Source organism: Sciurus vulgaris (assembly GCF_902686455.1).
Source record: "Sciurus vulgaris genome assembly, chromosome: 4".
Classification (NCBI taxonomy): domain Eukaryota; kingdom Metazoa; phylum Chordata; class Mammalia; order Rodentia; family Sciuridae; genus Sciurus; species Sciurus vulgaris.
In genome coordinates this window covers 114,560,850-114,587,762 of record NC_136464.1, presented here as the reverse complement: position 1 = coordinate 114,587,762, position 26,913 = coordinate 114,560,850, and the positions used below count along the sequence as shown (strand labels likewise).

The 26,913-nt window shown below is 35.3% G+C and overlaps 1 protein-coding gene across 4 annotated transcripts in view; it reads left to right on the top strand.

The window, feature by feature from the left end:
- SLAIN1 (SLAIN motif family member 1) overlaps positions 1 to 25,997 on the top strand; it is a 57,415-nt gene extending 31,418 nt beyond the window's left edge. For 2 of the 4 annotated variants that reach the window (XM_079136689.1, XM_079136690.1), the window contains exons 3-8: positions 6,007 to 6,156; positions 7,332 to 7,481; positions 9,734 to 10,075; positions 14,708 to 14,863; positions 19,575 to 19,857; positions 21,367 to 25,997. In XM_079136689.1, coding sequence (XP_078992815.1) covers positions 6,007 to 6,156; positions 7,332 to 7,481; positions 9,734 to 10,075; positions 14,708 to 14,863; positions 19,575 to 19,857; positions 21,367 to 21,442 — 1,157 coding nt within the window. In that variant the 3' untranslated portion in view covers positions 21,443 to 25,997. The remainder of the gene's footprint in view (positions 1 to 6,006; positions 6,157 to 7,331; positions 7,482 to 9,733; positions 10,076 to 14,707; positions 14,864 to 19,574; positions 19,858 to 21,366) is intronic. The other 2 variants (XM_079136687.1, XM_079136688.1) reach the window with 2 other exon arrangements.
- The last annotated feature ends 916 nt before the right edge of the window (positions 25,998 to 26,913 follow it).

Below are 26,913 nucleotides of genomic sequence, written 5' to 3'. Positions count from 1 at the left end.
TTTTTCCCGCCTCCTTTTCTTTTAGCATGTGTGTTTCATGTTCTTTATCTTAGTGGGTGGCATCAGTGTCTCGGGGACCATGTTGTTAGACCCCATGGTACTCCTTTTCTCCACATGTTCATTATTTCCACTTTTTCTCAGATGTGCCTTATTGAACTTGTTCTCATCAAGTGTTGTGCTCATGCTTTAGTTGAGGACATGGTCTTGTCTCACCAGGTATGCTAGAGACACCTCCTAACTGGTCTCCCAGTCATCAGTCTTTGCCCATTTACTTAATCATTTATATGACTATTTATGTCATTATACAATATCTACCTAACCATGTCTTTTTCCTTCTCAAAGTCAAAATACTAACTATATACTAATGTCTATGCTGTGTATGAGACAGTGCAGAAACCAGTCCCACCAACCTGTCCAGGCCTAGCTCTTCTCTCATATGCCCTGTGCCTGAGTATGAACTATTTCCCTGACTGTACACTGCCCTTTCATGACTCTGAGTTCACATGTGCTATTTCTATCCAGAATGGCATTGCATTCCCATAAATGCCTCAATCTTCAAAGGCCATTTTACACTTTGTCTTCCAGTGAAGCTTGCATCATTATCTTTGCTTTGTTCTGAGTGCTTTTACCTCTTCCTATAGCATGGTATAGAATCCTTGAGCTCACTTGCTTGTCTTCTGCAATGGCTGTTCTTTAGAAATTGGAGTGGGAAGGAGTGGAGAGCAATCACCGTATTTTATTCAACTCAGTATCTGTGGCATTTGGTATTTTACAGCCAAGATAGTGAGTGCCTACTCACATGAAGAGAGAAACCAGTTTTTAAAAGCAGGTGAGAACTTGGAGGCCAGGCAGATTTCCCAGAATGACTGTGGACAGGGAACTGCAATGTGTGGTTTCTTATGAAAGATATTTAGGCAACCACTGAAGACTCGCCTTTAATGTTTTTTTGGTATCTCTTGGTAAATGTTGATGACTATGAATATTGTGTGTCAGAATCAATTTGTGGTTTTTTGGTTTTTTTTTTTCTTCTTTTTTGCTCAGGGCTGCACAAGGTTTCAATGCCTGGTGGTCAGTTCCTCAAGGCTAAACATGGATTAGGTAATAATAAATGAGAATATAAATTTGACTAGCTGAGAAGAGAGGTATGAACTAGGAGATAGAAAATCATGACTTAATCAGAGAACAGTTTGTAAATTTTAATAAAATGGCCCTAAATTTTGCTGTGAATCAGTTTTTGTCCAAACTATTAAAAACTGGGAGAGAAAACAGGGCTGCTTTAGACCTATTTTTTTCCACACTGCCAGGATGCTCCACCCTTGTGGAGTGATGATGGTTCTGGACCCCCTGCTTTAAAAGATAGAACTAGAGAATATCAGATCAACTTTTCTAGAGTAACTAGTGGGGTCTGTTGTAAGAAGCAACTAGAAGAAGTTAGAGTACTGCTGCCAGGGCTTCCCAGTGATCCAGGCAGCTCAGCCGTGCTAAGTTACTGATGGCAAAGTATGTAGAACTTCTGCTAAACATGATTGCAATTGTGAACTATTTTTTTGATTTAAAAAAAAATAGCATTTCATAATTTCAAATAGGCTTCATTGCCTTCTTTCTTTGTTACTCTTGTGTGATTATTTGCCACCTGGTGGGTTTGGCATAATCCTTCTTCCTTTAGTTGTGCAGTGCAGCATTATGGGAACCAGCTTATCCTACAGTCCTGTTGAATTTTGATGGGTCAGTTACCCCAGTCTCAGGTCCTAACCATTAGTGATATAAAATCATTTAGTTGAAGGCAACAAGACTGAGACTGATAAATTCAACAATTTAGTAGTTACGTAGACATTTTAATGAAGTGTTCCTCTAGGTTTATATCTTCACTAAGCTTCTAAACTGGTTCAAAATGTCTAACTCGACTAACCTGTCTTCAGATATTATACTAAATTATAGTTAATTTAAGCAGTTGGGCAAAATAATATAGGTTTCAAGGTAGGAATGTAGGATGGTTTGGAGTAAGGAAATGTGAGTTAACTTGCCAAAGTTTTGATGACATTTAGTATTTATTGAGTATGCACTATGTGTCAAGGTGTGCTAGGACTGAACTATTTCTGTAATGAGAAAACATGTAAAAATGATTTGTCTGCAAGTTATATTAAAATGTTGCTTTATTTTTGTTTTTAGTTTAATGTACTAAACTTTTGAGAGTTATCACTAATGTCTACAGAATATATTAAAATGTCGCTTTATTTTTGTTTTTAGTTTAACCCTCAAAAGGTTAGTCCATTATTGCTAAATTTTTAATTGATAAATTAATGTTTTTTATATTAGTTAATTCCTATCACTTCAGTTTGACTTTGATTATGTGCAAATACATATATATTCAACAAAATTTGAATGGTTCTGTTTGTTTTTTTTTTTTTTTGGGCAGGGTATTTGCACTGGGCATTGGGCACTTTACCACTGAACTACATTCCTAGTTCTAGTTCTTTTCAAATTTTTTTTATATTTGGAGACAGGGTCTTGCTAAGTTGCTGAGGTTAGCCTCAAACTTGGGATCCTCCTGCCACAGCCTTCTCTTGCTGGGATTGCAGGTGTGTGCCACTCCACCTGCTTTTTTTTGTATTTACTGTGAATCTAGGCAAAGATGATCAAGGACTGGTAGAAAGTAATGTTTCTGGGAACTTTTTGGTTGTCACAGAATATGGGGGTAATTAAAGAGCTTCAGGTTCTTAAACCTGTCCTATTCCCTCTATTCTTATGACTTTCTTCATGTCATTTATCACATTTAAGGGTTTTTCATAGTTTAATGACATACGATGATGAACAAAAATACACGAATGTTATAATTTGTTAGGCAACTTTGAAGATGGAAAGAAACTAAATACGTAGACCATTAAGCACTCTGGTTTTTTTTTTTTTTTTTGCACAAAGATGAATTTTCATTCTGTAACTTAGTACCATACTCTATTCATTTTGGTGGAAAATGCTTATCAGGCAAGGAGACAGTAGCAAGTCTAATCAGTAAAAGTAGTGATTTTTTTGTTGTTTGGTGGTACTGCGGCACCAAGGCCTTATGCATGATAGGCAAGTGCTCTGCCACTTAGTGGGCAAGCTACATCTCCAGCCCAAGATTGTATTCTTAACAAGGTAGTTTCAGAAACCCTCTGGAGGTGGGCATGAGACGCATAGCAGTAGATAAGGGCAATAGTGAGATGATCTGAAGTACCATTAAGATCTTAGGATGAATGAGAAGCCACTGTGTACTTGAATGGATGAGAGCAGCACAGTTAAAGTGATGATTGATGACAGCTTTGGTGGTGGGATCACTCAGTCTGGCCAAGGCAGCTTTGCTGCCTGTGTTGGTGCAGTTTGTTGAAGAGCAGGTAGTGGTAACATGGAGAGAGGTGGCGAGAGGCTTAAGGAACTTGCAGTAGAACTCAGAGCATGCAGTTGTTCAGTGTGCTGGGAGACAGTTTATCTTAAGCCCTTTGGGAAAGAAAATCTTGCCAAGTATGATAACTTTACTTAGTGCATCATCATTTTAGGACCCAACTGTGTGCAAATAAATAAAAAAAAAAAAATCCATGCCATTTCCAGTTTGTCTTATAAATAGAGCTTTGGAGGAATATAGGAGAATTTCATTAATAGTGTTCAGTAGTTTACCTATTTTCTCCTTTGGCAAGCTTGGCTCTTTCTATGGTTATTTTGATCATCTTTGAGTCTCTCAAATAATTTAACATCTTTATGTGAAAATAAAATTTGTTAAATTAATGTAAAAGATAAAACTACATTTAAAAATTATTTCATCTTGTTCTTTATAAAAGTAATTTCTGTTATGATTCTTTAGCCTCATAGTCAAGAGTGAGGAGGATGTACATGCTTCCGCTTCTCTCCCCCCTCCTCCTCCACTACAAGCTTGGGCGCTCATAGAGCATGGTTGTTTTGTGAGCTTGCCTCTACAATAACTCTCCTCCCTCTTCTTTAAACCTCAATGCTGAGGAACAATGTAGAACATTCTTTCTTGCAATAGATGCTAATTGTGTTCTTAGTTGGGATCTTGCTGTCACAGCCACAATAACTGTGTCATTGTGCAGGGAGGCTGGGTCACAGTAGTTATTGTGCAGAATAATGAATGCTGTTTACTTGTGATGTGTTGTTCACTGCATCTGTGGGTGAGAACACACAGTCACTGTAATTTGCCTGGCCAGCAATCAAACTGGTGTAAAATAACATCATCTGTTAAGCAAGTTAGCAGCCACAAAGAACTATTGACCTTTCTTTTTTAATATAGAATATTTAATGAGAGACTTTGAATAATGGAAATTGAGGATACAAAAACAGTTACCTAGTGTGTGTTGCGTATTAACCCCTATTTTGCAATGTATTTCCTGGTCCAGCTGACCTATGTAGAATTAAGGGACTGGGAGTGCACGTCTGCTGTGGCTCAGAGTGGGAAGAGTTGCTTAAGCACAATAAATTATGGATGGATAAGTGTCGTAAATGTCTGGTGTCTATTGAGAACCAGGCTTCGTGGCTGTGTCTCCTTAATGAAATGTGGATTCTGAAAGCATCCCTGCCTACTTCTTTCACCTACATAAGGAAAAGATTTTTTCAGTGTAATTATTGGAATGTGATGGTACTTCCCTTAAGAGTTCTTGCTGAAGCAAAAGGAAATGTTCTGCTATTTTAAGTAACCTTGATGGGATTTTACAAGGCTCTGAAGAATTTCAGTTTGGGAGCTGATTATTTTCTTCACTCTGTACATCCTACGATTTCTCCCCATCCCTCTACCCATTTTCAAGTACTTCTCAGCTGTGGGACTGCTCATTAACATCGCTCATTAGAAGGGACTTGGGGAATGCTTTTCGAAGCAGTTCATTTTATGCTTGTTTCTTCAAGTTTTGTCATATTTCCAATAAATATAAACCAAGTTGTTGCTTAAAGCGAAGTTTAACCTAATTTATATATACATTTACTGTATTTCCTGCTGTCCTGCATAGTAGATGTCTAAATGATTACTTTTTAGGAAACATTCTAACAGTGATTTGTACCTTGTGAAGAGACAGTAAATGATGTGTCCAGTGTCATTTACTTAAGATTTTACAATTTCAGATCTTTTTCATGGTCCTGGAATTTAGAGATTACAGGGGAATGCTAACTTTTTGGAGGGAAAAATAAACTAGGATAGATGAGATAATTTAAGAATTATATCCTCTGCCCATTGTAAGTATAATTCCTTTTTAAAATTTTAATTCAATATCAAAATAGTATTAAAGTAATATTATAGATAATCTCACTTTAAAAATTTTTTAAAAATGTACATGCCATGCAGAAAACTTGCAAAATCTTTTAAAATAAAATCCAAACAATCACCAATAGTCTCTAGGCTGTCATTTAAATAGCTATGACTCTGTTTTGGTGTAGTGCCCTTCTGCTATGCTAGTGTGTTGGTCATTTTTTCATTAACTTTTTTTTTTTTTTTTGGTCAAGGTCATTTGAAAGCACAAGTCAGTCATTTTAAGTTACTCCTAAGTACAAATTTCCATAAAATATTTTTTGATCAACATTTTCTGGTATTTATTGAAAATTAACTAAAAAAATAGGACTGTGAATGGTTAATATTATGAACATTTTGCACAGTTTTTAAAAGTCTGCACGTTTTTAAAAATTTTTTTCTTTTGACACTGAACTTTTTTATGTTATAAAACTTAAATCTTTATTCAGAAATGGAAAATGTTTCTAATGTAGAAACTCAAATTTTGTTTCATGAAGGCATTGACTTTAATCCAAGCAAGAATAAGTTGCTTTCTTAGTGGTTGTATAAATGGGTCCTTAATTCACAAATTGCTTATTTTTGCATATTTTTTCCCTTGGATAAATGAAAAGTCATTTAAGATATTCTTATGAAAAGTTGATTTGTTTTTCTTCCTTTTAAAAAAATCTCTTCCTGTTTTCCTTCTGACAAATCGACATCTGCTTACATATAGCTAACTGCTGCTATTTTTGCTTCTGTGACAGCTAGCCGATGGCGGAGTCTCTTCTCTTCAACGGCCTCACTGGCTTTTCCTTATAGTCCTGTTGCAAGACTCAGCCCTTATAGCAATGGCATTAATACTCCCAGCTTCTCTAAAACCTCAAATAAAGCAATACTAACACCTGAAAGAACAGGTAATATTTCAACTTCTTGACTAGCTGCTTGCTTTGCAATTCAGTCATTAAACTCAAACGTTCATCTTTCACTGAAAAGCTTGAGGGTAATCTTGTTATAATGGAGAGTTTTGCTGCATCCTTATTTCAGTATAGAAAGGACTAGCATTAACATGTACTCTCACAGCACTGATCTCAATTATGAGTAGGAGACTGTCTTCCCTTTTTAGCAAAAGCACACATGTAGTTGTCAAACACAGCTTGGGTAGTTTTTTATAATGATTCAATTTTCCAAGATTACATGTCTTTATATATCTTTTTTTTTTCTGATAGCTTTTTATTTTTTATTTATTTATTTTTTTAACTGGGGCTAGGTGGAAAAAATAGCTACAGTGCTTGCTGTTTTTATAAGGTGAGGTCTCACCTTTCCTTGTTTGTCTTGCCTTTGGTGTGTTCCATTCCTACAGCTTTCTTCCATTTGGGTCCCTTCTTCTTTGGTTCTTGTATCTCAAGCCATTTGCTTTTTTCACTTTAGTGGGTGGCTGTAAGTCTACTGTGACTACTCACTGGTATATATTATGAGGCGTTTGTATATGTTTCTATTTATGTGTGCCTTTTATGTGTTATATTTCCCATTTTTGGTACTACCATGTAGACCCATTTAAGAGTGGGCCAGATTAAATTTTAAATAGAAATTACATAGGCAATTACTGTAAGAAACATGTATGATTATTAATTGAAAAGTGTACATAAATATGTATTTTCATATAATACCTTTAGATATTAGTGTTGGTGGGTTTTTTACTATGATTAAAAAAAACACACTACAGATTGGATTGTGTGGCCCAGTGGTCTAGACCACTTGCCCTCATGTGCAAAGCCCTGGGTTTGCTTTCCAGTGCCACAAAAAATGTAACTTGAAATGTATCATCTTCACATTTTTTAGTAGGCAGTGCAGACTGGCTTTTTTTTTTTTAAACTTGAATTTGAGGAACAGTAGTCACATGGTTTTATTATATATAAATTATGAATAAGTGAAGATGTGTTTACTGTCTGACCATTATATGGTGATGTGTTGCTCATTTATTTTTGTGATGTTTTGGAAACAGGAAAACTTTGCTATTATATATTAACTATAAAGCATATAGTTATGGATATCAGTTCTTTAAATAACGAGCATATTTCCTTTGTTTTAGGTTATAACTCCAGGGGCTCCCCTCTTAGTCCCCAGTCATCTATTGATAGTGAGCTGAGTACTTCAGAACTGGAAGATGATTCTATCTCCATGGGATATAAATTACAGGACCTTACTGATGTTCAGATTATGGCTCGTCTGCAAGAAGAAAGTATGTTTTTTTTTTTTTTGTGTGTGTGTGTGTGTGTGTGTGTGTGTGTGTGTGTGTGTTTTAAATTAGGAAAGTGAGGTTTCCACTTGAAATACAAGTGGTGGGGGAAGTTAAAGCACTATTCCCCAGGTAATGGGAAAGAAATTTGGATCATTCTCATGTATCTTCCTTCATTGTAAGTGAAGCTGTTTGGTGCTTTTTCCATTCATAAGAGCATCATGGGAGTTAGGCATACTTGTACCTAGGTACACTGATATATGGATGTTGCTGGTATGACCTCTATGAAAACAGGTTGGCAGTTACCTAAGAAACAAAACATGCAGCTTACCCCTTCCTTGGCTCAGTAGACTGCCCTCTTGAGCATTTATTCCAGAGCAGTAAAGATTTGTGTTTATACAAAATCCTGCAAATGAATATTTCTATCAGCTTTATTTGCAATAACTCCAACTTGAAATTCACTTAGATGCCCTTCAGTAGGTGAATGGTTAAACAAATGGTGGTATATCCATAACATGGAATACTATTCAGTGATAAAAAGGTATTATTGATACTGCATCTTGGATGGAGCTTCAGGGAATCATCCTGAGGGGAAAAAGATGATTTCAAGAGATGGCATATTGTATAATTCCACTTATATGACATTCTGAAATGGCAAAATTTTGGAAGTGAGAACGGATTTGTTGCTGGGGATTAAAATGAGGTGTGGGATCTCGGGAGGGGGAGGAGACTTGATTACAAAAGGGAAAACAAGGAATTTTTCTCATATTGAAACTGTTCATTATTTTGACTGGTGGATATATAAGGCTATATGTCATAAAACTGTAAAGAACCTAATTCTAACATATATACATACATACATGAATAAACTGAGAAAATCTGAATAAGATGGGAAGATTGTATCACTGTTGATACCTTGGTAATTATGCTGTTCAGTAATTTTGCAAAGTGTTACCACTGGGGAAAATGGGTAAAGCATACAATTATTATTTCCTAATACTGCATGTGTGTCTACAGTTATCCTTTTTTATTATTTCAAGTTTTTTTAATTAGTTCTTTTTAGTTATACATAACATTAGAATTCATTTTGACAACATCATGAAAGCATTTGCTCTAATTCAGTCCCCAGTACTTTTTCCTTTCCTCTCCTCCTCTCTCCCCCTTCTCTATTGCACTGATCTTTCTCTACAGGTATCTTAAACATAAAATTAAAAATACATTGATACATTTCAATATCAAAGAATAGATCATTTGAAATGGGACCGTTTATCACTAGTTCTGCAATAAAATTATAACAGTCTCAGTGTGAACCTCTTCAAAGGCATTGATAGTATCAAAGGGCACAATAAGATCTAGATCACAGAACTGGGCTAAACTTGTTTTGAGGTTGTCTTTTCAGGCTAACAGAAACAGCCAAGTGTCATTTAAGCATACCAGTTTCCTGCTTTCAGAATTAATCATGGCTACTATGGGAAACATGGTAATGCTTATGCAGGATTTAATAAGATACATTTTGAGGGGAAAGGTAATTATTTTATATCATTATTAGCAGTGAATTTAAATACTCATTTAAAAAATATGCCTAAAAGATTAGATGTCAGTGTCAGAACTTTTGTCAGAGATAGACTGCTTTAAAAAAATGGTATGAGTTAAATCATGAACAACTGGCAGTTTGAGCATTTCTAGATGGTTATCATGCACGATGACCTAAAACTACTGAAGTGCTGAAGCATCAGTGTGCTTTGAAAGAGATAATATTAGTAACTAAAAAGAATAAAAGAGCAATGACCTCGTTAGAAAATATGTGTGCCTTGGATTTTAAACTTTCCCTTCGACTTTGAAAGTTGGCTGTCAGGAGCAGACTGATTTCTTTCCTGGGCAGAGGTTTGACTATTTTAGTTCTTCTAACTTAAAGAAAATGAATGATGATGAAACTTTTTTTCCTGAATTTTATTTCTTAAATATTCCCAGATTTGAAAAGGGGTCATTTGGGGAAATTGAGAGATACTTATGGAGCCATAAGGTGTATTTAATCTTCACTGGAATTGGGGCAGTCTTTTTTGCAACACTGAATTTTCTAGTATTAGATATCTCTTTGGTAAGTATATGTGTTTGGGGGGATTTGGTTAACTAAGAAAAAGATAATGAGTCTGTATTTGAATAATTTCTGGTACAAATTTTCATATATTTCATTAATTATAATTTATTAGCTAGATTGAAATCATAAGATAATAGCATTTGTTGTTGTATTATAGGTCTCAGGCAGGATTATGCTTCCACTTCAGCATCTGTGTCGAGACATAGTTCCAGTGTGTCACTAAGTTCCGGAAAAAAAGGGACATGTAGTGATCAAGAGTATGATCGATACAGTGTGGAGGACGAAGAAGAATTTGATCATTTGCCACCACCTCAGCCCCGTCTTCCAAGATGTTCACCTTTCCAAAGAGGCATTCCCCACTCACAGACTTTCTCCAGCATTCGGGATTGTAGGAAGAGCCCCAGTTCCCAGTATTTTCCTTCAAATAATTACCAGCAGCAACCGTATTATTCACCTCAAGCCCAAACTCCAGATCAGCAACCAAATAGGACCAATGGAGGTAGGTTGGGCTTTATGGTCAATATGGAATGAGTGGCAAGTGTTTCCCAGATTTAAGTGCATATTGAAGACCTTATCAGTTTGGTCTAAATTTATATTCCCAGTTGACCAGAAGTTCTTTCTGATTGTGTGTCCCAGATTCATAGATCGATGGGTTCATGAAAACTACCCTGATGTCATTGGCTCAAGATGAGTTACAAATGTGGAGCATCTTCATGTTGTTGCTTGTCCAGCTATTGGACAGGCAGGGCTGACCAAGCCCAGGAGTTCATCATGCTCGAGCCTGCTGTTCTTCACCTTTCACACACCCTCCAGTGCCTCTTCCTAGCCCAGAGTAATGGTGAAAGTGTGGACGATGATGCTCAGAGCAGACTCTGCTTTTGTATCCAGATTTTGGGGAAGTTTGGATGCATTTTGATTTCTTAACATCTAGAATCAATATATATATGTAGGATTATGGAGGTTCATATTTTCATGGTAGTTGGAAATTAAGCTCTTCTAATGTCAACGTGGTAGGTTGGAGTATGTGTTATTCTTTCATGTATTTTTTTGTTGTTGTTGTCGTTTGTTTTCTTCATCTCTCATCTTTGCTCCTACTCTCTGGAGTTGGACTTCTTGACTTCCAAGAACTATAGGGAGAGTAGTCATGCAATATTCTAATTCTGGTGTGTTTTGTACTAATCCTCACATGCAAATATCATGCAATATGGAGAAACAAACCACTTAAAATATTTGTATTAAACAGTTATCACCCTTAATTATTATATTGCATCATTTCTCAAAGTGATCAAATGGTATTTAAAAATATTGCTAGGGCAAATACACATTATATTAGTGATCACCTGGTAGTACATTTTTAGTTTTTATGTTTTCTTCCTCTCTATTTGTATCATTTTGCTAATCAAGAGATCCTTTAAAAGTTTGGTCATAATTTGCTGTGTCTTCCAATTTCAAATTTAAAGGAATGTTAGCTAAGGAATGTCATAGTGGCTAAAAAGTAAAAATTCATAATACTAGAAGGACAGTGTTTATCAGAAGCGAGAGACGAAGTGCCTGGAGTTACAGCTCTGAGACTTTTCAGTCAGATGTGGCAGAACATTTGGTAGAGTCGGGCAGATGGGAGCTCTGCGTCTTGGTTAGTATTATCAGTGGGGTCGTTTTCCTCTATGCCACTGTTTGTTGCACCTTAGAAAAGTGGTATCTGCTTTCATTAAAACACCATTTTGAAAAGCATTAGATTACCTTGAAATAACTCCTCATAGGAGCTGGGAGACAAGCTACAGTTCAGGGTCTCTTAGTAGTAGTTTTATGTTTCTTAACTAGTCTGGTTTCTGCATACAAAGGAAATTGGAAGACAGAGGTAGTTTTCTGGAGACCACTTCTGACTGAGAAGTTCACTGGTTGAGAGCAGAGTCTTTGCAGTCCAGTAGGCCCTGAGTCCCAGTCCCATCCTTCCCATTTGGCCCTTCTATGTCCAGGTTTTTCAAGCCTCTAAGCTTTGGTTTCCTTAGCCATAAAATGTGGACATGATAATATCTGTCTCTCAGAAAACAGCTATAATTTTACATCATATCATCTGGTATATATTCTTCCAACCTGAATATATTATAAGGAATAGATTAAATAATGCATGTTGGGTTGTCTGGTTTGGATGTGCTGAATAAAATTGGCCTCCCTTTCCACCCACCCTTTTTAAACTTTTAAAAACATATGGCTTAGATATCTGAGCCTTCATTTGTTTTCACAGATATTATTTCAACCAAATTATGAAATAAAGATAGTAACTTTAAAACTGATTTATCCAGTGGCTTTCTAAATTACTAAAATAATATTGATAGAAGACAATTATTAGCATTTCAATAAATTGAAAATAAGGTAGAAATATATTTTTATATTTATTGCTTTTATAGCTCTTATGTAGTTCTCAGTGTATTTCTATGAGTCATAGAATTAAAAGGAGCATATTTGGAATAGTTTTTCAGATATCAAAAATAACTAACCCTTGTAGGTTCATTGCCAGCCTTCCTGTACTCTAAGGTATAGCAGGGTGATTAGTGGCATGATGTGGTTGTTGATAGTGTAGCCCACCTCCCCTGGGCCCTGTGTTGACTGAAAGACTGGGGCTGACTGCTTGGTAGGTAACTGAGTCTCTCCTTAATTCCAAAACATTCCTGAGTCTTTGTTCCATGGAGTGGTGAATCTTGCTGCTCCTTGACTGTGAGCAAACTCATTTGAATTCTTTCTTTGGTCTGTTCCTCCAATTTCCTGCTGCGTCTCAGTCCTTGAAGATTAGATTGTTGATTTCTTGGGAAGATAAAAACCAGAGCATTGCTTTTGATTCCCTGAACTTTAAAGTGTGTGTGATTATTAATACATTCTAAGTTGTTTGACAGCGAAGTGAACCTCATTTCCAGATCCTCTAGCGCAGCCTGGAGTTCACAGCTTAGCTCCAAGAGGCATGGTATCCTAATATTTATATTTGGAAGGCTTTAATTTTAAGGGCATATTTCAGGATTCTAGACTTGAGAGATCGAGTTTGTACTTAAAAGTTAGTAAAGATTGATTTTGAAAACTGATGCATCTGAATTAAGATTGGAGATATAACAAAGTATAATGTGTAAACCTTGTTGACTAGATTGTGGTTTGGGCGGGAAAATTTAAGGACTTTCTTGATGTTTGGAAATTTTTGTGTATGGGTTATGATGGTATTTTGCTTGTATTTGATGGAAATATTGTGGTTCTCTAGAATTATCTTATTCTTAGGAGATTCATATATATATAAAGTGTCAAGATGCCTGCAGTTTTATATTGTTTAACTAAAGCAAACAAATGTATATGTGAAGATGAATTAAACATGGCAAAGTGAAAACAACCAGTAGATCCAGCTAGAAAATATACAACTATTTATTATCATACTATTTCAGTATTTCTAAATACTCTTAACTTTTAGTAGAGGAGAGAAATTTTAAAAGTATTATAAATTTAAGAATTAGAACCTCAGTTTCTGTATAATTACTTCTTCCCTCTTTGTTCTTGCTGTTTAAAAATATGGAGCAAAAGTAATTTAGTCTCATTTGAACTAGTGGCAATGGAAAATTCACTAAATGTTAGGCATAATGGACAGGACTTGGAGTCTAGGGTGGAGAGGGAAGATGGATTTTGGGAAACTCTTAGTAATGTAGAAGAAAAATGTGTGAAGGGAAGAAAGAAATGAATCCAGTTTTGTACTTGAACAGGGTTTGGCTTGGAGTTCATATATACTGTTTGTTCTCTGAGTTTGAGTGATCTATATAGGCACTGTAATCTTGGGCAGGGGGGTTGTATTTTTTTTTTTTTTTTTGGTCAATACGGAACAGTTTATTTGTATAACATTGTATAAAACAATATAACTCATTTATTCTAAACTGCTTACAAATGTTCTATACCATTATCCATGATAGTTATTAAAATAACAGTATCTAATTATTTACACATTAGTTTTTCAAATATCTATTTTCTATTCACTCAAAGCCCGACGACCATAGATCAGCCTCTCCTAAAAATATTTTCTAAAGAAATGCTTGCTTAAGTCACATTTGTCGTAGTGGATACATTTATTCTGACATTTAAAAAGTCCTCTTTATATGTATTTTTGTTGTTGTTGTAGATGGACACAATACCTTTATTTATTTTTTTAATGTGATTCTGAGGATTGAACCCAGTTCTGCATACATGCTAGGCAAGTGCTCTACCACTGAACCACAACCAACTGTAGGCACTTCTTAAGTATATTTGATATGTAGTATTTTTTTATCATCATGAGAAAAAAATTGTAGGTGAAGGGACTTAGCTCTTTTCTTTGGATGAGGATGGAATATTTTTAATAAAGTGCATCTTCTGGGGAAACTAAGTCTATGGAAAGGATTTGGATGGGGTTGTATATTAATAAAGAAACAACTGCCTTTGAGAGTTGGTCATTTTGCTTTTTTCAAATCTCAGCCAGGTTGAGATCTATGTGTGGCTCTGCTGCCTCTTGGTGGCCGAAGATGCACATGGCAAGGAGAAAGAGACCCAAGCTCTCTCTTGGTCTTTTTCTTGTATGTAAACATTTGTTGGTGTCCTGAGGAGAGTTGGCATTCCCAGAAGTTGATGTGGTCATATTTGTGTAATGAGTGGATCTCTAAAGATATCTCACATTGGAATTTCACTAATGCGTTCCATTTTGATACGTTGACAAAAAATTTGGCAAGTGTTGTTTTTGACTCTCCTAGGTTTTCAAATAAGCTTGTAACTTCTACATTTTTAAAAATTAAATAGCTGTAAGATTGTTTTCAAACCTTATGTGACATAGTTTCATCTACTTATTGACTAGGAACAAACAGTATCTGATTAGGTACCATCTTGTTTTATAGGACACTTATTTTCTTTTGACAAGTGATTTGGTGGAATTCTGATTGGAGAGTATGCTTTCCTGTAGAAGAGGTTAATTCTCTAATTCTCTGTTAGCTTGTTCATTATGCACATGATGCTTTTTTATTTGTTATTGAGCAAATATGGTTTTTATTTGCTTATTTTTGAAAACAATTTTTTTTTTTTTTTTTAGTTGGAATAGCATTTGTTATTTTAAAATTAGTAAAATGCTTTTCTCTTCCAGATAAGCTCCGAAGAAGTATGCCTAATCTAGCCCGGATGCCAAGTACTACTGCTGTTAGTAGCAATGTTAGTTCTCCAGTCACCGTGCGGAACAGTCAGAGTTTTGACTCAAGCTTGCATGGAGCTGGAAATGGAATTTCAAGAATACAATCTTGTAGTAAGTACATTTTAAAATTTTTTATAATTTTTAACTAGTTATAACACCATTAATGAAAACAACTTACTATTCCATTTTTTCCTTTTAGAACTTTTCTCCATATCTTTTCTGTATTTTGCCCCTATTGTTGAGTTGTATTTTCACCAGTGCCTGTGTTCCCAAGTAATAACAATAAATTATATACAGGCCTTTAATATCCTATGGTAGCAGACATATTAAATGGTCATTAATATATCCATCTTGTATAAAAATAACCTCTTTTTTCTTTGTAGAGTCTCCTCTTTCTAGCTATCAGCCTGATACTTTGAAGAAACATGTTAATTTTGTCTACTCGTTGCTTTGGTCTTGTTTTTCACCATTCTGTAGCATTTCTGCAGAAGTACATTGACAGTAGATTTATCTGCTGCATTTCAGTACATCTCTACCTGTTCTTACCTGTCAGTGAGCTATGCAGTAAGCATTAAGCCTGTGTTCCTGTGCTTTCAGTTTGTGTGGGGATGTGGTGGTTCCAGATTTTTTTCCCTGTTCCTACACATGCTCTTCATATAGGTTGTTGGGGTAAAGTTTTAGGTAGGTTAAGTGACAGTTTGTCTGAGGCCAGGCAGGTGGAAGAGCAGAAATTTCAAACACAGGTCTAGTACTCTGGGAAGCTATGTTTTTAACTACTATGATGTTCTGACTCCAAGTGCTGTTCTTCTCTAACATTCTTCTCTCTTTCTTCATTCAATTTACTTCTATTTACTTTCAAAATACAACTCAAATACCAGCCCTTTGGAAAGTCATCATTGCTTCCTAGATGACCTTGACACATTCTGCTAAATATCCCCCAAATAAGTGTAGAATGGATAGATTTTTGGTTCTTTCTTCTATTATTCAGTATATAGGTTGAACATTCCTAATCCAAAAATCCAAAATCTGAAATCCTTCAGAATCTGAAAATTTGATGCTGACATGATGCCAAAAGTGTACAATTATATATCTTGGGACCTTGTTTCTTACGCAAAATTATTAAAAATGTTATATAAAATTATCTTCAGGCTGTGTATGTGTATATGAAGCATAAATGAATTTTGTGTTTGAACTCAGGACCAAGACACATCATATGTATGCAGATATTCCAAATCTGGAAAAATACAAAATTCAAAATACTTCTGATCCTAAGCATCTTTGAATAAAGGATACTCAACCTGTATCATGTTTTGTCAGTATGTTTGTCTTCCTTACCAGACGAGCTTCCACTGGGCATGGAATGTAGTATATTTGACTTTCTGTTCCCAGTACCTGGCAGGTTGCTTACATGTAATGGACTCAGGGAATACTTGGACAAATGCCTGCCATGGAGTTGCATCTTAGCGCTTGACCTGTTGAATATTTGAATTGGTGACTTATGTAAAGACACAGAGACTATCTATGACTTTGCTGGTGGCTTGAAACTGAGATGACTACGAATTTTATGTCATGAGCTTAGTCAGTGGGCCAAATGTATCATGAAGAAATTTAAGAGAAATGTACAGTTATGTATTTGAGTTACAAAAATCAACAGAACAAGTATAGGATGGGAGGAATGTGATTTTGACAATAATAAATATGGTATTGATTAGGAATTTTTGTGGAGTCCCACTCGGTGTGGGTTAATAACTTATTTGTATACCAGGAAACTCTGTAACCCAAAATAGAATAGAATGTGTAAGAACAAGAGTGTCCAGCTTTGAGTAAAGTGCTCAAAAAATAAAACATGTCTGAAGAATAAAGGAACCAGTTTGAAGAAAGTTTCAGTGGCCAAGTGTAGGACAATTTGAGCCACAGAATAAATAATTATATAGTAATGGATTATTGCTGGTAGAATAGAATAAAAAATCCATGCGTTTGTACTGAAATAAATGAAAAGAGGGGAAGTTCTTTATGGTAGAATTCTAATTAGCATATGTAAAAGAAATGAAAATAGAAAAATTGTTATTTGTAAGTTCAAGCATAATGCTCAAAAAATCTCCAAGAAGTGGTCATTGTATAACAGAAGGTCAGTCATAACTTTTGGTTTTGAATCTTGGGGTGCTGCTCTAGTATTGCTGCCCACTCTGAGCTGTGCTCTTTATGCATGCTCTCTGAATGTCTGTCATGAAGACTTCTGGTTCTGGACCATTTTGCTTTCAGGAAGGAGCAAAGGTTGGGTAGAGAAAGTTGAAAAGACAGTGTGGTATGGAAAGAACATAGTTGTAATCAAGACCTGAGTTTGGGTCTTTTTGTAATCATAACCTTGTGGGCAAGTTATATTCTGTTTAATTTTTGACTTCTCATTTGTAAATAGGATTATGCCTGTTAATTTTAACTAGTTTCTCTTAACCAGTTTTTTTTCTTTGTTAAATCAATGGTAGATATCTATCTTGTGTGTATGAGAAATAATAAAACTGCTGGAAATCCGTTTCTAAAAAGTATTCTGTAATTTTATTTCAGATGAAATTGATTGGAATTTCACTGAATTTTGGGAGAATCTTAACAGTAGTAGCTGTAACCAGGAATGGCCAGTTCCTTGTTGATTTAGGTCTTCTTTAAGGTGTCTCAATAAGGTTTTGAAGCTTTTTATGTAGAGGTTTTATATATGTACTTAAATTTATTTCTAGGTATTGATTTTTTTCATGTTTTTATAAATAGTATTTTTTCAGATTTTAGTTTTTCTTAGTTTGCCAGTATTTAGAATACAGTTTATTTTTATATTTCATTGGTATATTCAGCAGCTTTGGTAATCAAATTCTTTTATCCTAATGTGATAGAATTTGATATTTACCCAACATAATATGCTAAAACATGTTCAAAGGTATTCATAAAACCCCATATGAAATAACCCAGCTTCCCGTCATCAGAGTATGACATTCATACAGTGGAATACTACATAGCCATGCAGCAGCATGAATGACTGTGAGATTCTAAACACTAAAGGGACATATCATGTAATTCTATTCATGACGAAGCTCAGGGCAGGAATAACCAGTGGGAAGTTACCTCTGGGGAATATTGCCTTGAGGGCCCCTAATGGAGCCCATCTGGTGATGCTGTACATCTTGGGATGGGGAATGGCTACAAAAATGTCTTTCCTTTGAAGATTCACTGAGCTACAGACTTAAGATTTATGTGCCTTTTTGTATTTTATGCTTCAAAAGAAATTTAACCAAATTCACATACAAATTTTACTTTGAGACTTTTTATTTTTGAATATCGGCAGAATTTTCTGTTAGGATTATGATTCATTTCATTTTTTGGAGAAAAATATTACAAAATTTAAAAATTTCTGCCTAACAGTTTATTGCTTTTTAATGTGAGACAGTGTACAATGTTGGGAGAGTGAAGTTATGAAGTTCTTAAGAGTTGTTCTCCAGAGAGCTCCTTTCATGTGAGATTTTGCAGCTCTTATAAAGGTTATAATTGCTCGTACTCATTGATTGAGTGGTTAGTAAGTGTCAGGCACTCTTCTAAGACTTTATTTAATCTTTAAAATGACAATATTAGGTAAGAAAATGTCATAATAAATATTCCCTAAGGAATATGTGTGTAATAAGCTGTTTGTACCTACAGATATCACTTCTGTTTTCCTTTTTATAATTAAAACTCTCAGATTGTCTCCTTGTTTTATTTCCATGAAACCATCCCCAGAGCAACTATCAAGAAATCCTAATGTCTGCCAGGCAAGCAAGGAAACATTTGTCTAGTGAAAACTCAGATTATTAAATTGGCCAAAGGAAGGAAGGCTGTGCTTAGAACTGGCTTCATATGTACAGTTGACCTTTGAAAGATACCAGTTTGAACCATATGAATGCACTTACACATCAAATTTCTTTTTTCTTTTTCTTTTTCTTTTTTTTTTTTGAGATTTGTGGCAAGTTTGAAAAAAGTATAGAAGAACCATGTAGTTTAGAAATATCAAAAAAAATTCAGCAAAAGGTATGTCACTGCATAAAATGATGTGAATAAGTCCATTTTTATCATGAACATAAAATATACACAAATCTTTTAGAAAAAGTTAAGTTTTTGAAATTTACCAACACCAACACTTACAGACTACACTTGGTCCCATTTAGTTGAGAGAACTGTAAATGAAATATTAAATCATAAAGATGTAGTATTAAATCATAACTGCATTAGAGTATCTGTTGTGTGTCACTGTAGTACTGTGATCATTTACTGACCTCCTCCTGTGGCTCTAGTGGTGAGCTCAAGTTGTTGCTAGTATTCATGTAAAATGCCCTGGGACACAATCATCATGCCTGAATAGTTTCTCTCTCCAGTAAGTTGTGCATCTCATAAAAGCAAACACTTGTGGGTTTCAAATGGTTTTTCACTGTCTATATAATACATATAACATACAAATTAGGTATGAATTGACTGCTATTGGTAAAGCTTCATTCAGGTCAACAGCAGCTGCTAGTTAAGTTTGGAGGAAATCAGAAAGTTATACTTGGATTTTCAACTGCATGGGCATTGGTTTGTCCATACTCCCACACTGTCTGTGTGTCAGCTCTAATTAGGCATATTTCACAGTGTTGGTGAGTGGATAGGAGACTCTTGTCAAGGGTTATACTTTCCTAATACTAAATGTGGTCTGGAACCTGTATTTTATTTATCTCATTTTAGACAAAATGACTCCTTTGAATATAGTACATGTTTCCTGAGTTGGATGGTGGTAGAGATTTCCTTATATGAGTATTGCTTTCTCTTCTAGTTCCATCACCAGGACAGATTCAACATAGAGTCCACAGTGTGGGACATTTCCCAGTGTCTGTCCGGCAGCCTCTTAAAGCCACAGCCTACGTGAGTCCAACTGTTCAAGGCAGCAGTAACATGCCTTTATCCAACGGCTTACAGTTGTATTCTAGCACAGGAATCCCTACCCCAAACAAAGCTGCAGCTTCTGGGATCATGGGCCGCAGTGCACTTCCAAGACCTTCATTGGCAATAAACGGGAGTAACCTGCCTCGGAGCAAAATTGCACAGCCTGTTAGAAGGTAGGCCTGTTAGTTTATAAAATTTCATTTTCAGTTTAAAGTTTGAAACTGCTCCAGGAACCACCTGACATTTCCTTTGACTCAGTTTAACCTTAGTAGGTCACTGCCCTGTATGGCCTGACCTGTGTCCTCCTTTCTCTGGAAAGTGATGCCCTGTGTGGCCAGGTCGTCTTCTCTTGTAATACACGATTTGCTTTAGTAATGGTAAGCCATATCTCCAGAGCTTTTGTAGTTTCTTCCCACCCTGAGTTATGTGCATGGCCTGCTCCCTGTCTCCTTTAGGTCATTACTCACAAGACACCTCTGCTTAAAATTGTAAGCTCCATGAAGGTAGAGGGTAATTGACTTTTTTTGGTTCACTGTCACATATCCCCAGTGCCCAGCACAGGGTAGAATCTCCAGCATGTATTGAATCAATAATTTTATATATCAAAATGTAAAAAAAAAATTGTGTGCTTATGCATATTCTTTCCCTACACTTATGGTTTAAAAACATCTTGGCGATGATACTCAGTATGGGCTTTATCAGCTTACACTGATAAGTTCAATATGGTTCATAGTACCTGCAGAGGGCATGTTAGATAGTCATGTTGTACCCTTCTTGAACTGGACATTTCAGACTGTCCTATGGGGGAAAATCTTATGAAAGCAAGTTGAGGGGAGATTGATGAGAAAGTAAATACAAACAACTACTATAAGAAATTAGGATATGAAAGAAAAAAGGGAGGGAACCATAGTGAAAGATTGAAAGGGATATTGGAACAGTAATTTTTTTTCTTTATGGATTTGTATAAGTATCATTTTGCTTTTTTATTTTCTGATTAGAAGTAATCATTGCTCAGATCATAAACAATTCAGAAACTATTGGAAAACAGAAGAGTAAATATTTAAAGACCAACCCATAATCTTACTACCCAGACAGAAGTCATCTGGGTATATGTTTGTTCAGTAAATTCTACCTTATTCCCCTTAGTAAATGCAGAACTGTGTCTTGTTTGTGTCTGAATAGAATTACATAATTTGATCTCTATAGGTTATTGTGGACCATCCATTTGTCCCTGCATATGTCTCCAAACTGAACCCATGGAAAGGTTCCAAATTATATGAGAGGGTCTGTTTTTCCAAACTTAAGCAAACACTGCATATTATCATTCTTTTAACATTCTTTGCCAATGTCATAGGCAAACCTTTGATTATTAATAAAAGGTTGAAATTTTCTTTCTGTTCATTTGCTATTTATATTCAGTGAAATTCTCATTTATGTTTTTCAGCCCATTTTTCTATTGATGAGTTTGTTCCTTTTTGATTAAAAAAAATTATACATTGTATAGCAAATTTACTCATACACATCACCCACACTGGGAAAGTGTGTGAAAGGTACATTTGGGACTGCTCTGCCAGTAGCTTGTCATTACTGAAGAAGGAGCATTGATGAGAGAGATGATCAAAGCAAGTGATGTCACTCATGGGATTATTAACAGTCTGTTTCCTCTTTTCAACCCTTTATAGTTTCCTGCAGCCTCCAAAGCCTCTGTCTTCACTCAGCACACTGAGGGATGGAAATTGGCGAGATGGTTGCTACTGATGCAGTTTTATGTACCCTTGAAGAATGGGAAAGAAGTGAAAAATGAGGGTTGTGTTACCTAGCTGGCTGGGTAACAGTGGATGTTGGGATATTCTTTCCCTTTTGCATTTTAACATATGTCCTGCATTGTTTTTCAATGGACCAATCACCAGAGACTAATTATTGCACTTAAATATTTGCCTGAGATACTGCAACGTTTTCAAACCCGTGGTTGCAGTATTGTGACACTTAGATCTAGGAAGATTTTGTAGAACTGCTCTGTACCTGAATACTTTTTGAGAGAATCAAGATGTATCAATAATGCTTTGCCATATGAGTTTTTTAAAGTAACTTGTTCAATTTACTTAAGTGTTCTAAACATCTTTCCATTACATGTTCTGTATTTTAATACATTGCATATTTCCAACTAGGTTCTATAACATATGCTTTGAATTTTACTTTTTTATAGTTTACAGGAATTTTATTTTTTGTGCCTATTTCTTTTTACACCTATGTGAACCACTATGGAACAACTTAAATTTTGTGCCATAAAAATATTTTTGTGGTAAGGTACTATTTTTTTAGCTCTAGGAATATATCAGCAAAAATACATCATACAATTTGGGACACAATTTTATGTTGAATGAGCACAACATGATCTGAAGTGTTGCAAAGAGATAGCCAGACAGCAGAGTTAAACCGTCTTGTCTTTTTCATTGTTAATTTATTGTCATACATGGATTTCATATTTAAAATGGCATCATAAGCTCATTGCACTTAATACCTGCAATGTTTGCTACTATACCACAATTGATTTTCAATACTTTATTACAAAAGATGAAACTGTAATGTTTTATTAACAATGCTTCTGGAAATGAATGCATTTTAAAGCAAATAAACCCTTTTGATAGACCTTTTACAAAACCCATTTGCACTAATGAATGCTTTCTTATGGTATATGACTTAATATTTGTTACTGTGTACACTGCTGTTTTGGAATGTTCAGAAATAAAGACTCTATTTCAGCAATATCAGGTCATGCATGAATGTGCATCACGAACATGAAGAATACTATGCTTATTATGTTGCATTGCAGTTGTGAAAATTATTATGATAACCATATTGGTTATCTTGGACCAGAACATTTATATTTTGAGTAAGTAGACTTAGAGTAATTGCATTTGTAAAAATTATTTTTCTTTAAAATACTTCTGATAAGAAATTTAAGGTTTTAATTTTATAAGGTTTGGTTATGATTTAGAAAGGCCCAAAAATGTGTTTATGAATGAACACTATCAGTGGAGATTTTAATATTTATGGGAGTTGAATTTGGAAGTATCAGTAAAATTGCAAAGTGGTAGCATTATTCTACATTATATAATATGTGTTGGGAAACATCACCTGAAAGGCATCATGGAAAGTTTAGGCAAAGGTGTTTTTGTTTTTTCCCAAAGGCATAGACAGAAGTTAATTTAGGAAAGTAGATACATATTCAAGGGAGAGTAGGAGCAATCTAGGGGTATGTCTTTGAGGTAAAGCAAAGAATGTGCATTCAAGGGAGAATGTGGGCTATCTCTGGGAGGGAGTACGCAAAGATTTTTGTTAGGTTTTAAGATGAAATTCTATTCACAGTCATTAGAGGTTATTAATTTTTTAAAATATGCATTTGTATATAATTCTATGTAGGACCATTAACAAAATGTGAGCAAGAGGAGGTAATAATTTCTGAATATTTCTCTAGTGATGAGAACTGTGCTAGGTATTTTGTGTACATTTGTCTAATTCAGTTCTATCACCTGTTATCCCCTTTTGAAGACAAAGGCAATGAATCCACAAAAGTGCTGTCAGCCTTTGGAAGACATTTAGGTGGCAAATAGTGAAACTGATTTTGGAATCTAGGTTTTTCTGACCCGAAAGTGTTTTTGTGTACTACTAAACTCTCTTCCTGTAATCACATGTAGTTATTACTGTTGTTATTTTTTTTTGTAATACTGGTAATTGAACCCAAGACCTCACACGTGCTAGACAAGTGCTGTACCACTGAGTTGCATCCCCAGCCCCAAGTTATATTTTTAAAAATAAGTTTATATTTGAGAAAATGAAAGGATCCAATTCATTTTCAGTTCAATTATTTTATATTTTTAAAAAAGCCTACTTACCTCTTGGGATAAAAAACAGATTCCTTCATCTTGGATTTTATATTTTTCATGGGCAGACAGAGTGAAGCCATGAAAAGTAAGTTTATCACATTATGTTAGGTAGAGAATGCTGTGGGGGAATAAATCAAGTAAGGAGAGCTGGGGAAAATTGGGGTGGGGTGAGATCATGCTGAAAAGGGTATGATTAAAGTGGGTATGATTAAGGATCTGACACTGAGCAAAAACCTTGAAGACAGTGAGAGTCAGTCCTGAAGATATTCCATGATGTTTTTTTACCCAGAGTTCTATAGAACACAAGACAAGAGCAATTTTTATAATTCTCCCTAGGACAGTACATGGCTCTTATCATTCCAGATGTGCAGAAGAGAATTCAATACATTAGGTACCATGGATACTCTAGGAATGTGTGGTTGTCAAATTGTGGTCCCTACATCAGCAGCCACAATCTTTTGGGGACTTGTAAGGAGATGCACATTCTCAGGTTCCACTGTTCTGTTGGCTCAGTCCTCTAGTTGAATTGCAGAGAGCCCTTGAGAAAGGCTGCTGGAAAGCAGTGAAAGCCTGCATGGAGGCTGTGGGGTGGAGCATTCCTGTGTGCTGAGGAAGACCAAGGAGGAAAGCAGGGGAGATGAGGTCAGAAAGGGGACAGGTAAGTCCAGGTGGGGAATGGTGGACCACAATAACTTTAATGTTACTCTGAAATGGGAAGCTATTGCATGATTTGGAGCAATATAATATGTGATTTGACATTTTTGTTTTTCTTTTTTCTTTTCATGGTTTTGGGGATTGAACTTAGAGCCTTGTACTTGCTGTGCAAGACCTCTACCATTAAGCTACAGCCTGATTTGACATTTAAAAAAGTGGTTCTCTGGAATTTGATGAAAATGGACTGTTAGAGGGCAAGTGTGGATGCTGGCAAGATGAAAATCAAGGTCTTTTAAACCTCATCTTGGAAGTGACATCTGAATGTAAATACAAGGAGGCAAGGATCCTCAAGGCCACCTAAGAAGCTGCTTTTAAAACATTATCTTTAGCTTTGCTAGATAGGTACCAATATAATTTCTAAATTGGTTGTGCCACTTTACATTTTTCTAGCAGTATATAAACATTCCAATTGTTGCACATCCTTGGTAGTGTTAGTTTTTAACTTTTTAACCTGTAGGTGTGTGGGTCATGTCTCATTCTGGTTTTAATTTGCATTTCCCTGGTTGCTAGTGAGAATGAATACCTTTTTCCTTTCATTTATTGAACGTTTTCACATCCTCCTATGTAGATTCCTGTCCAGTACTTTTGGCCTATTTTTCTCACTGATTTGTGGTAGTTCTTTATACCATCTGCTATGAAACCTCTTTCCAGTTATATGCATTATAAACCTAGCTTCTCACTCTGTAGCTTGCCTTTTAATTGTTTTTATGGGGCATTTTGCTGAATAGAATTGTTTACTTTAATGTAGCACCAATTTGCCATGATTTTTGAAAGTTAATCCTTTTGTATCTTGTTTAAGGAATATGTCCTTAACCACTGGGATCATGAATGTACATTGTATTCTAGAAGTGCTATTATTTTGCTTTTCACCCAGGTTTATAATGCACCTTGATTTGATTTTTGTAGATTGTACAAGGTAGGGTTATAGTTACAATTTCCTTGTGGGTGTCCTCTGTCCTGTTAACACTTACTGAAACGTAGCAAGTGTCTGTGTGTGTGCAGTGTTTCCGCGCTTTCTACTCTTGCATCAGAACAATGCTATTTGAATCACTGGAGCGGAGCCCTGTGATAAGTTTTTCTAGGTAGCAAAGCAGTGCTGCTACCTTGCTTTCCATTCAATAGTGTCTTGGCTATGCTGTCCCTTTCCTTTCCATATACATGTTTTAATAAACCCATCAAATTTAGAAAAACATCCTCTTGGAATTTTGGTTAGGAGTGCATTCAATTGGGGAAAATTGAAGCTGAACCATTTTGAATCTCATACTCTGTGAACCTGGTCTGCCTCTTCTCTTATCGATTCAAGTATTCTTTAATTTCTCATTTAAATCAAACAAGGTCTAGCAGGGTGTGGTGTCGCACGCCTGTAATCCTAGCTTCTTGGGAGACTGAGGCAGGAGGATCGTGAGTTCAAAGCCAGCCTCAGTAAGAGCAAAGTGCTAAGGAACTCAGTGAGACCCTGTCTCTAAATAAAATACAAAATAGGACTGGGGATGTGGTTCAGTGGTTGAGTGTCCCTGAGTTTAATCCCTGGTATCTCCCCACCCCCCCCCCCCCCCCCCCCCCAAAAAAAAAAATTGAGTTCTCTATACAGGATTTGCTCGTCGTTTACCAAATTAATTTCTAGGTATTTGATATTTTTATAGTATTATAAATGATAGTTTTAAAAATTTCATTTTCACTGGCTTATTTTGAATGTTTTATCTAATATAGATATATTAGAGTCTTTCCACATGGTCAGATATATGGATGTTAGATTGATTTTTTAATTTTTCCTATCTTTATAGTTTCTCTTATTTCCTATGATTTTCAATGCAATATCATATATAAATAATAATAGGTATCTTTTTCTCTTTGCAAATTTCAGAAGGAAAGCTATTTTTTATACTTGAGTTTCAAGCTTGCTAATAATATATTCTGAGTATGAGTTTTAACACACTTTCTGCATCTATCAAAGTACTATTTTATTTAATCAATTGATTAACAGATTAAATAAGAGGGTATTTTACTTAAAGGAATTTTTCTAATGTTGAATCAAGCTTGAATTATTTAGATTAATCCAACTCAGTTATGCTGGGTTAGTCTTTTAAAAGACAGAGATTTGATTTACTAATATTTATCTAGATTTTTTTCTTTAATTTTATAAAGTCACAATATTACATAAACTGTTCTGGATAAAGACAAGATGTCCTCAACTGATTTTCTGAGATGAACACTATCTGGAAAAATTCATGTTATACTGCAGTTATTTCTTCCTTAAATATGTGATAAACCCTGGCAATATTACCAGCAGGGCTGAGTCCATGTCAAGTCATGGTTTTAAAATATGATGTTGCATACACTTTATTTTAAACTTTCCCTCAATGATGGATGTTTCTACTTCTCCTCAAAGTTGTGTCAAATTCTTCTTTGTCTTTTGAAGCCATGTGATTTTGGTATATACATGTTTAACACATTTTATCTTCCTGACAGAAAACTTATCAATGAAACTATTCTTTATCTTTTTTTAATGTTTTAAATCTATACTTCTGCTCTTAGGTAGTTGCATCAAATTTCTTGTAGTTTTTGTTGGATATTTTTAAACATTTATTTTCAGACTTTTAGCATTCTTATGTATAAATAACATAGTTT